This window comes from Habropoda laboriosa, unplaced genomic scaffold (assembly GCF_001263275.1).
Source record: "Habropoda laboriosa isolate 0110345459 unplaced genomic scaffold, ASM126327v1 scaffold72, whole genome shotgun sequence".
NCBI lineage: Eukaryota > Metazoa > Arthropoda > Insecta > Hymenoptera > Apidae > Habropoda > Habropoda laboriosa.
In genome coordinates, this window is record NW_017100188.1 from 15,760 (window position 1) to 27,766 (window position 12,007).

Below are 12,007 nucleotides of genomic sequence, written 5' to 3' on the forward strand. Positions count from 1 at the left end.
TGTTACATCTTTAGTGATGTTATTAATAAACTGATGATAAGTTAACTTTATTATAAAATTAATAAAAATATGATAATGTACATGATTTTACTTGGTATTTTTATTTTTCCAAGATGTTAAATTACAGAAAATATGAACAAAAATAATTTAAATTGCATATCTATTTTCATAAATGAAGAAACATAAAACATTGCTCCGTACTTCATTATTTATGACATATATAATGAAATATATGTATATGTATAATGAAAAAAACTGTTCTATGTATATATGTGTTAAAAACCAATACTTGATGAGATTTAAATCCTCAATGAAAACATCTATCTCATTAAATACTCATTTTTGATGCCATGTTTATAGAACATTTTTTTCTTCATATTACCTCCTTAATCACCTTCTTTAAGGAGACCAGTGAATAACTGGACACCCTGTGTATATATATGTGTGTGTGTGTGTGTATGTATAAAAATATACAAACTGAAAATGTCAAATATCTTTAAAAAATTTGTATTATAAATAATCACAATTCCACTTTCCCTTCTTTCTTCTCATGCACAGTATTCTGATTTACCATCTGTTTCATTTTTGCCATGTTTATATTCTGAAGAAAACCATAAAAGCATTAAATTTTGTAGAGATTAACAAAAACATTAACTGCTATAGTTTTATTTGCTAATGTATCATATTCCTTTTATACCTGCTTCTTTGGATCCCTAAAGTAGGTTTGTCCTTCAAGAGTAACATGAGACAATTCTGGCTGTTGTAGTAAATAATTTTTTGCATCTACAGCCTGTGAGCCTTCACGAAAAAGGAACACAGACCTTTTTTCATCAATTGGATACCTATATAACACTTAACAATCTAAATTAAATGTTTTTTTTTTACTTAAACACATTGTTATCAAGATTAAAAATGGGATACTACCTTTCAGCAATAATATGGTTATTTTGGAGGCTGCTTTGCCAAATCTGCATTATTACCTCAGCATCTTTAGCTGAAATATCTTCGTTAGTATCCACAAACATCATTACACCTTTGCCTTTCTTTGTCATTTTCAGTATATTGTCAGGATTTGACATGTCAAGCTAGAAAAAAATACGATTGTATAACATAATATTAAGTTAACTAATACAATATTTTTAATTTATATTACCTTTGACATATCAATTTGTGGACTAGGCCTAAGATGTTCTGGTAATTCATCTGGTTCCAATGGTTCATCATTTTCCTTAAAAAAAAGTGTTTTTTAAATGTATGCTTTCAAACTTATATTTTTTTGATTTTATAAACAAATAATTAAAGATAAACGTGGCATACCTCCCACTGATCTAACAAGTGTTCCAAATCCGCATCAGTCATGTCTCGTATATCTTTATCTCGCCATGATTTTTTTTTACCCGAATTTACATCGTTTGATGCATCCACGTACAACAATAAAAATATAATACAAACAATAATCTCTTTTCTCATGTTGAAAATTGTGAAGATCGAATCCTCAATGTGAAACCAAAAGTTCTTTGGTTACCACGAAATTAACAGATTATAAATGTTTCCCAACTGCTTTTAATGTAAAAATTACTTTCCGAAAGTTCTAATCAAAATTAATTTTTTTATAATTTAATTCAATAATACGCCATCGAAATAAAGATGAACGTGTTGTAGAGTTCTATTAATTTTGTGAAGAAAAAGCGATTAGTGTTGCCACCTAGCGTAATTTGACAGAGGACAATAAAGACAACAATATCAACAGTTTTGTACGATGATGTAAATTGATGTCAGTATGTCATTTTTATCATGGTTTAGCCTCTTTAGAAATTTCGAAGTTATTATTCATTAAAGCTCGTATTATAAGGTACGATTTGGTTGTTTCGTTACCAGGACAAATTGTTTTAGTTAATTGCATTGTTTGAAGCAAACTAGGTCAGAAACATATTCCTGTTTTTTTTTCTCTATATTATAGCAGTTTTCGAAGTGTATTTAAAATGTTGCGTTGCGCAGTAATATGTATCCTATAACGTTGGTTGTAATGACCAAGTAAGATAAAAGCAACTGTTCACACACGTTGTATATGTTTAGGAGTTTGTTGTGTGGCAAGAGTGCATGTAAAATAACGCAAATTACAGTTACTCAATTGCAAAATGATAGATGACATTTCGCGACGTTGATAGCTGACTAGTAACTGATAGATTTTCTTATATTGCTTAGTCGTGATAACATGCGTGGAACCGTACTGCCTGCATCATTTGTAACTTAATTATGTGTTCATCACTGACAAACTGGATGATCTAAGTGATGTATCATAATCGAGTAAGTTTTTCGATGTTTCTTTACATTTACAAAATTATTGTTATTCATAGCGTTTGTTTTGTAACATTCGAACAAACTGTAAGAATAATTCTTAAAAATTTCATTGAATAATAATTGTAGCTTGTTCCTTGCCGTTTTCATTCTTACATGTATGTTTTGTAAATTAATGAAATATGCAGTTTGTTATTAAAAACATTTAAAGAGTATTGTGATATTTCTAAACATGTATTTTGGTATTATGAGAATGCCTTATATTGTAGAAAATTACAAATAACACTTGTTACATGAAAAATTAAGTAGTATAAAATGTTGTCAATTATTAGGTGATGCTTTTGTTTGTTAAATTACATAATAGAAATATAACATATTTGTGTTCTATTGTCTTTCAGATTGGTATGAAGATACATTCAAATAAATTATAACTGTTATTGAAATTTTTGTATTTTTGGTAAATTGAAAATATAAAAAATGAGTAATATTCAAGATGATGTTAATATGCAAGAAATATTGGAACTAGCAAAACTTTTGCGTCAAAATGGAGATAAAGTATTAAATGCTTTGAGCAAACTTTCTTTGTCCACTACATTGCTACATAATTTAAATGAAGCTTTCTCTTTAATTGTGAATGGTCCTGAAGATTTAGAAGTTTCATTTCAAGTATGCAATAACTCAAGAAGTGAGACATTTCATGTCCTAAAATTTTTACATGATTTTGTACAAAAAACAATTAGATTAAAAGTCATACATTGTCCAAAAAATCCCGACATCCCTGTAGATATTACCAAATTCAGACATCTGAAGTATCTAGAATTAAGGAAAGTTAACATTGGTTCTGTAAAAGGACTCAGAAGTGTCAGAGGTCAACTTGAAAGTATTATCTGTGTTGGTCAAAAAGGAGTTTGTACTGTGGGACAATTGTTAGGTAGTTATGAAATCAATATATATTTAGATTAAAAAATTATGGTTCACTGTTTACATTATACTAATAACATGAATATTATTTGTACACAGTTAATTGTGGTGGAGATGCTGGTATTGGATTTGTATGGGCTTGTTTGAAATATTTGACATTGTCATATAATGCTCTTGATAAATTGGATACATCATTGGAATTAGCACCTTGGCTGCAAATGATAGATTTGAGTCATAACTTGATAACATCTGCAGATGAATTAAGTTGTTTACCTCACTTACAATATGTGAATCTTGGGTACAATAAACTTGAAGCAATACCTACCTTTAATAAAGCTGCATCATATACTTTACTAGTACTAGTTCTGAAGAATAATTATATAGAAAATTTAAATGGTAATATGTCTTTGTTTAATTCCTTTATATATGCAATTTATAAAGATAAGAATATATTTACTTATTTCATTTTGTTAAAACAGGTTTGCAACATTTGAAATGTTTAAAAGAATTAGATTTATCATACAATTGTTTAATACAACATTGTACATTGTGGCCTTTAGAAAAAATGTCTGCTTTATTATGGATTTCTGTAGAAGGCAATCCTTTATCATATCATCCGAAACATCGATTGTTATGTATAAAGTATTTACATACATGTTTATGTGATAGCAAGGTAGATCATATATTAAAATTAACCAAACGTTATAGTGTCAAATATGAATTTCAATCATTTAAATATTACATAGATATGAATAAAATTTCACGATTTAGTTTGTTTTAGATAATGTGCCACTTTCAAAATCGGAGAAACAAAATATTGCAAAAAACCGACTTTTCACGGTCAGATCTGAACAGTCTGCATCGAGTAAATTTTCTCTCTCAATGTTAAATTCCTTAAATTCTGAAACCTTATCTGCGTCTACTAATGCGCCTTCCGTTAGTGAATTTGTAGCAGGGACGTCTACAGATGGGACAAGCATTTTTGAAAGAAGTTCAGTTAAAAATATAAAAAAATCGAATATGAAAGAAGCTGTCATCATAGATGATGAGCAAGATACTCATGAATTAACAGCAGATTCTGGTATTTGTAGTTCTTATTTAGGTGATAAATTAATTTTGATTCTAATTACATTTTTTCTTTAATATTTGGTAATTATTTTTTTCTAATATTTTTTTCAAACATGCAGGAACTTCAAAAGACCATTTAGAAACGAAGGAACAAATTTTAGAATTGCGAGAAAAATATGGAGAGGATAAATGGTTAAGTAGTTATGCAGGGACGTTTGTTCAAAATATTATGGGATTACCTTTGTCATCTACCGTATTAACGCCAGAATGTACTATGAAACATTTAGACGGTACAAATATCGTTCTAAATATCCAAGATTCTTCGATTCTTCTAATGGAAAATGCACAAATCGAAACGAACAAAGATTCTAAATCTTTGACAAAAGAAAATAGCGAAATTAGTCATGAGGAAGAAGACCAAAGTAAAGTATTAAATGAAGAGAATATTTCTGAAACTCCATTAACCGATGATTTAGTAAGCGCTCCTGAGAGTGGACTTGAGGCTTTGTATAATCCAAAGGAAGGTACATTACAAAAACTGAAATGCATATATTGTTAAAAAAAAAATTTATTCTAATTATTGCTTTTTTTTAACATCTAGAAACTGGTAACTTGTATCAAGTTGTTGTAAAGAAAAATGAGAACGAGCTAGAAAATTTATTCTTAATAATAACAACAGAGTAAGTAGTTTTTATTTTATCACTTAAAAAATTTAGCAGTTAATTTCATGATATTATCATTGTAGCGAAATTAAAGAAAAGGATGCAATTACTGGAAAGCTGAAGTATTCTTGGTCAGCGAGTTCCGTATTGTCTTGTGTACTAAACAGAAGTGAACCAATCTCAGTGGATATAATTTTCGACACAGTCCGAGAAATTGGTAAAAATAGAAGATATTTCGTAGAACCATATATTGCAAAGGTAAAAAAATAAAGAAATACAACATATGGATAAGTGTTGCATACATAAAATGATCTATTATCTGATTGTTTTGTAGGAAATAGTAAGTGTAATTAGCGAGAGGATGAAGATAAGATCGACATTGTTGAAAGTTTTTAAATGTATGAAATGTTCGACTCATTTCTCTCAAGACTTTGAACACTTTACTGTTAAAAGTTTATCTTTATTAGGTATGTTTATAACAGTAATACAGCCTGTAGACATTCCATAAATTATGCGCAATATAATAGGGAATGTGTTCAATTAGGTACAAAGCAGCTGAAATGTCCTACCTGTGAAAGTACCTTAGTCATAGAAACAGATGAACTATCACCTCTGGATGCAGAAAATGATATTTCTGAAGGTTCATTGGAATGCTTGACGAAAAATCAGTATTCGGAAAATACAGTAAAGCCTAATCTTCAACATTCAGAATCTTTTTCTAGTATTGGTAAGTTTCATTCGGACCAGTGCATGTAATTTATACTTTGATTAATACAAGAATGAACGAAATAAGTTTCATAAAAGTTACGGACAATTAATAGTTAAATATAATATTTCGAGTTCGTTCAGTGTAATCCAAATTTTATAATTCAAATGTGGTGTTCAAAAATATTAATTTTAAAGTATAAAGTAATCGAGTTGTTTATTATATGAGGTTTCTGCAGTAAAAAATTAACCATACACATTCGTTTGTTCATAATGTGTTTGAGTTTTCGTAATACTAGTGTCTTTAAGTTTTTATAATAGAAGTAATATTCATTAATTCATTGAATGTGAATGCACTAATTGTAATTGCTGACTGCATATCCATGCATTTTTACTATTGACTGAGAGTATAACATACTAATCCCGGTGCAGGTGGAACGGAGGGTGGAGCTATATCCGTCACCACTTCTCTGGTGCACTCCGAATCTCACACCCAAGCTCAAGTCTGCTGTAAGCTTCAGCCACAGTATTTTATTACAGCACTTTCTGTTTTCTTAGGCTTTCATTACGATTAAAGACATAAAGCTGTAATATTAGTTGCTTGACTATTTACAATCATACTTATGCATATTATTAGTTTAGGGCCATATTTTTATTTTTGTATTCAGAATACATTCATTCTCGAAGAATTATAGTAGTTCTATGAAAGGAGCTGTCTATAAGGAAAAATTATGTAGAAACCTGCAAAGAAAAACGTGTTCTTTATTATTCAAGTACATTACACTTTACACTCTGTTTTATTATTGGTCATGTGCAACAAATAAGAAACAAAAAAAAAAGTATGAGCACCTCTTGAAATTTTTCAATTTTATTTGTTATGTTACATTTACATTATATATTAGGTTGAAAACACCTGTAATTATTTTGTTTTATTACCAATAGGTTCTGCAACAAGCTTGGATGAATCAAGGGAATCTACACCATCTGCAAACACGTTAAGCAAGAAATATGAAAGTGACATAGAAGTACTTAGCAACCCAAGTCAAAGTAGTATTGAGGTTTTGGATGATGCATCAAGGTAAACCATTTTCTTTTTCTAATTTTTGAAAAAATGCTTATTTATATCTAAGATACATACATTTTTAAGTACTAATTGTTCAATAAATTTTTTACTTCATAATTTATGTATAATCACCGTAGAACTCATCTTACACCGCATAGAAAACGTTCTTCGGAGGAAAGACGTACTGCAGTTGCTCCATCCCTTTTAACCATACCAGATGCAGCACCAATTATGACTGGTTTAACCGAGAGTAGCTCTTCAGGTTCGCTAAAATTGTTTTCTTTTTTGTTTTATTTTATTAAACAGTCTTTATAAATCGACGGTGTTTGACACAATTATGTTTACAGGTTCATTAACGGATAGTATTTGTACCGCGTACGAAAATAAGATAATTAAGCAAGTTAATGCAGATGAAAAATCCCTTAATAGTAACGATAAAGAGATGAAATTTACACCTGTAACAAACTTAACGTCTATGTTAGGTGGTTAGTAAAATTATGCATTCTTTATTGACGTTAAGGATCTTACATGTGTTAATTTTATTTAACGTGAAATATTCTAGGATTACTTCAGAGCATAAAAATTGGTAGTAATAAACCGCTAATGTTGAAAGCGGAAGAAGCGCCGCATTTCCTGTGCAGTGATATTCAGTATTCTTATACAGATTTTAGCAGTTTAGATCATAGAATAAAGTTGCATATCATTTTGAACATATTCGAACATGAAAAGGAAGAACTTGTTTTTCTTCTTAGGGTAATATTTTAAACTTTATAAGCTGAACTTATTTTGCCAATTAATGTTTCTAAAAAGTACTACTAATTTGCTCGTTAACTTTTAGGCAGAAATTCTAATGCAAAATACGAATGATACGTTTCCGGGTTGCTTGGTTTTGTCTACATCAAAAGTATATGTTCTCAAAATCGATGGATTAGAAGGGTAATTGTAAATTGCTCATCAGAGTCTCATTTATAAGAAATCAGTTATAAATCAGTTACTCTTCTATTTTTATTACAGAGAAGACCCACAACGTTGGTTGCATAAAGAAATTAGTTGGACAGTGGATAGATTAAGGTGTTTCGCTCCATTACCATTCAAACAAGGTCTTGTGATTGAATTGGAACAACCTAACAAAACGAACGATGAACTATACGCTGCAATTACATTTTTATGTATTCTACAAGACTATCAGAGAACATCTAACTTCTTATTTTATATTAATGGTAAAGAGAAGGAATATTTATTTAATATTTGAATATTAAGTCGAGTCGTAATTTTATCATTGAAAGATTAATTTTTTTTCACAGAGTTATCGTTACCACCTAATTGCGAAGTCGAGTTCACAGTACCAGAACATTGTACCACTTTGATGCATAGCATATTACAAAATTGCAAAAACCATCAAGATGGAGACCCTATGAGATTACTCGCGTTATTCTCTTCGGCTCTATTAAAGTATCAAAATCTTGAAGACCAACTGAAATTATCTAGTTTAATAGTGACTGCATCTGTCTTGGTGATATGCAATATGCAATGGCTGCTTTTGGGTAATAAAGATGCCCCATGCGTAATAAGGGAACAAGCTATGAGTAATTTGATTGGTGTTGTAAGTATTGAAATAATAAAAAAGAATTAATTTAAAAGTATATCTCGATTTCTTATGTTTAATTTCACCATTTGTTATACTTTTAGGAACATTATAGTTCCTCACTGACTTTAAAATTCTTGGACGAAGTAATGGACCAAGAGGAAACGTGGATTTTAAATTTTGTTTCTGTAAGCGCTGCTGAAGCAGTCATTCATTCTATACAATCACCATGGGAGGAATTGTTCTCGATTCCCCTACAAATTACAGTTTGTAAGTCGCAAGAGAGCGAAAACGAGTAAAAAAACGTTTGGCACATACGAAAGAGTATTCTAGTCGAATAAAATATGTCAGTTGACCTTCAAACGAATAGAGTTCGTTAAATCAAACTTTAATGGGTTTGCAACTTTACATAATTTTGCACGTGCTTAGTAACATGAATAGTTTTCTTTTGTATCAAATCTATAATTTAATAAATAAAGAGAAAATAGTGTAATGTTTGACTAACGAAAATATACGCAATCATATATTATAATATAGCAAATATTGTATCATAACCGTCGATTGATTGTTTTTGCAATTTTTTAGTGTATATTGTTCTGTACTTATAAATTTTACAATATACCATTGAAAAAAAAGAATGGTGTATATGTGAGAAGAATATTTTAAAGTACCATTAACAATTTTTCTAAAATTAAAATGATTTAGCTATCTTATTTATATTTATAATAACTTGTTAATTATACATCTTGAAATGTTTCTCACTACAAAGAACTTTTTATATTAAATGCTTGGTGGCACAATGAATGTTGTTTATTTGTTATTTTAGTATTGAAAGTAGTACAATGCTGATACAACTTACACTAAAAACAATTTTTCTATGTAATAGCACAGTAAATTCAACGTAGAGTAACTTTAATGCAAGGAACATTTTTGTAATCATACAGTTATTATATTACAAAGAAAACGAAGGATGCAAAATTTGTTTAGTTTAACATATAAATATATTTTGTAAAGAATGAAAATATAAAAATTTAATAAATCTGCAGAATTTGTATGCTTCCTTTGAATTGTAATAAAAATAATATAAATATTAATGTCACAATTATAAGCAATACTTGAATATCAATTTGTGATATATATATTTTGATTTTTATTATACATTTCGTGTGCATGTGTACATTGTGAAACAGGTGTATTACTACCATTTGTAACAAAGTGAATGAAATCTAAGAGACGATTTTATATCAGCTTCGTGGACATTATTGATACTATAATTTAAATACCGAAGCTAATTGTATATTTATGTATTTTATGAATCAATGCTCGCCAAATATCAAAGTTCTAAATAATTAAAATAGTTCAATGCATCATGTTATTTGTACATATGTAAATAAATTGTTATCATATCTATTAATTTTTTTTATTTCTCATAAATTTTAATCTAAAAACGCTTAAAAGTAAATATTTTGTAGTAAAACATATACGTGAATTTCATGTCACTATAGTTCTAATCGAGACAAAACACGGCGTGTGTACTCAAGGTATCTTGTATTGATGATGATAATAGAGCATGTAATATGTAAATGAAACAGTTGGAAGATGCTGGAAATAACTTAGTATGTTTCTTGGACCAATAGATGAAGTGTGTATTCCAAGTATGTGCCATTATTCTGTTGAATTTCTTGCCAATAGAGCTTAAATGTTGGGTAAATCACAAAAGAATAATTAAAATATTAAATAGTAAAAATATGTACATTAAAATTAAAATGACTAGTATTACAAGAATTATAAGTTTGATGGCAACTAGTAAGTGTAACTATTTTGATATAACTTTATATTATTTTTATTTTTTATCTCAAAGAAATTTGTTTTTAGTATCATTTGTTCTTGGACATTTTGGATACAGTAGACGTGGTATGTAATATTTTCATAATGTATATTTTACAATAATTTTTATTTAACATTTGATACAACATTTTAGACCAGCATACATGGATTCGAAATTTCAAGTTATGTGGTGGAAAATTACAGTCCCCTGTATCAATATCATCATTGAAATCAGTTACTCTTCCTTTGCCTGCACTTGAAATAATCAGCTATCATAATTTTCTTCCAAAACCATTACATTTGAAAAACAATGGTCATTCAGGTATTATAATTGAACTCAATGTTAGAATACTATTTAGTAACAAACTATCTATTCTTTTAGTTGCAGTAAATATAAATAATCATTTAAAAAAACGATTACCTTACATATTTGGTGCTGCACTTGATACAAATCAAGAATACGAAGTAGATCATTTACATTTTCATTGGGGTGCAAAAAATAACAGAGGATCTGAGCATATTTTGAATGGTGTTAGGTAAAAAATAAGAATTTCAAAGAATAATTGATATGTTCATTATTTTTTTAATTTTCACATTTTTATTCGCCAGATATCCTATGGAAATGCATATAGTTCATAAAAATAAAATTTATTTAAATTTATCTAATGCTTTTTAGAATATTTTTTTAAAGCTTACAATTAGTTACAGGAAGAAGATAACAAATCATTGTACCCTATTGTAAAAGATTTAACAAGTGTGCAATGGCTAAATAAAGAAATACAATTAAATACGCCTATAACACTAGCTTCGTTATTACCTAAAAATACAGATACATTTTATACTTATAAAGGTTCATTAACTACACCCCCGTGTAACGAAGTAGTAACATGGATAATCTTCCCGACACCGGTTCCAGTATCTTTTGCTCAAGTATCCTTTCAATATTTTATAATTGATATTAATTAATACTTCTTTAAGGTTACAAAAAGATTTCTAAATATTACATATTTGCAGCTAAATAAATTTAGACAACTTTCCAATGGAGAAGATGTATTAGAGGATAATTACAGAAAACTACAAGATTTAGGACTCAGAAAAGTTTACGTCAGAAGACTGAGTCCGTTTTTAATCGCAAAATATAATGAAACGGTTTTTAATGTCACAAATTTAGATTGGTTTTGGCATTAAACAAATTTTAGACTAAAGTAAATAATTTAATAATACTGCATTATTAAAAGAAAAAATAAAATTCATTATGTTATATTTTGCCAGGCTTAAGTATGCATGTAGAGTAAGACAACGAAGCAATAATTGCAAATGGCGGATACTATTAATGTATTAATAAACTATGTAAAATAAAAAAACTAAATAAAAAATAATAAAAAAAGAAACCAAATGTTACATATTATTAGAAGAATTGTTGTACGTTGTTTATAATTTTTTCAATCAATGAAAATTGTAAAATGTACATTATATAAATTGATATAAAAGTAAAAAGTATAGGAAATGAATAAAAACGTTCTATATTATTACGTATATATTATATAAAAATGCTCTATCAATCAACCTATCTAGTATAATATCTGTGTATGTAGTTGTACGCATTGGGTAAAGTAAGGTGTGTAAGTTTAGTGTGTGTAGTAATCTAACGAAGTGACTGCAAGTAACTAGAATGTGAATGTATAGAGTTGGTGAAATCAAGTACGTCAGAAGTATTGACAGTATCGCACTTTCTCACGATGTTGTTATCTCAATTACAAGAAACTTAAAATCAATTGATAATCTGATATAAAGAAACACCTTTGTTAAATGTGACAAAAATTGGATTCAGTGTGACGTGACAGTGAATTTTTTTTTAACGAGAATTCAAATTGTCCG

At 28.6% G+C, this 12,007-nt stretch overlaps 3 protein-coding genes across 3 annotated transcripts; 2 read left to right on the forward strand and 1 right to left on the reverse strand.

Annotated features, from left to right (window-relative positions):
• Nucleotides 1-501: 501 nt before the first annotated feature.
• LOC108579795 (LDLR chaperone boca) lies at nucleotides 502-1,548 on the reverse strand. The gene is made up of 5 exons (XM_017943406.1): nucleotides 1,318-1,548; nucleotides 1,154-1,228; nucleotides 925-1,085; nucleotides 698-842; nucleotides 502-601 (listed from the first exon to the last, which is right to left on the reverse strand). The coding sequence occupies exons 1-5, from the start codon at nucleotides 1,468-1,470 to the stop codon at nucleotides 521-523; spliced, it is 615 nt and encodes a 204-aa protein (XP_017798895.1). The 5' UTR covers nucleotides 1,471-1,548; the 3' UTR covers nucleotides 502-520.
• Nucleotides 1,549-2,775: 1,227 nt separating this feature from the next.
• Nucleotides 2,776-8,609, forward strand: LOC108579771 (serine/threonine-protein kinase 11-interacting protein). Its single transcript, XM_017943378.1, has 18 exons — nucleotides 2,776-3,229; nucleotides 3,319-3,615; nucleotides 3,699-3,892; nucleotides 3,991-4,300; nucleotides 4,407-4,811; nucleotides 4,889-4,967; nucleotides 5,033-5,207; nucleotides 5,284-5,416; nucleotides 5,494-5,676; nucleotides 6,087-6,164; nucleotides 6,597-6,732; nucleotides 6,855-6,979; nucleotides 7,065-7,202; nucleotides 7,280-7,470; nucleotides 7,556-7,653; nucleotides 7,732-7,937; nucleotides 8,022-8,320; nucleotides 8,407-8,609. Exons 1-18 carry the CDS (start codon nucleotides 2,776-2,778, stop codon nucleotides 8,599-8,601), a joined length of 3,696 nt encoding a protein of 1,231 aa, XP_017798867.1. The 3' UTR covers nucleotides 8,602-8,609.
• A 1,459-nt stretch (nucleotides 8,610-10,068) lies between these two features.
• Nucleotides 10,069-11,428, forward strand: LOC108579729 (putative carbonic anhydrase 3). Its single transcript, XM_017943335.1, is given in 7 exon segments — nucleotides 10,069-10,108; nucleotides 10,178-10,216; nucleotides 10,284-10,451; nucleotides 10,512-10,665; nucleotides 10,739-10,797; nucleotides 10,800-11,059; nucleotides 11,144-11,428. Coding segments are annotated over 7 exon segments (894 nt in total). The 3' UTR covers nucleotides 11,318-11,428.
• The last annotated feature ends 579 nt before the right edge of the window (nucleotides 11,429-12,007 follow it).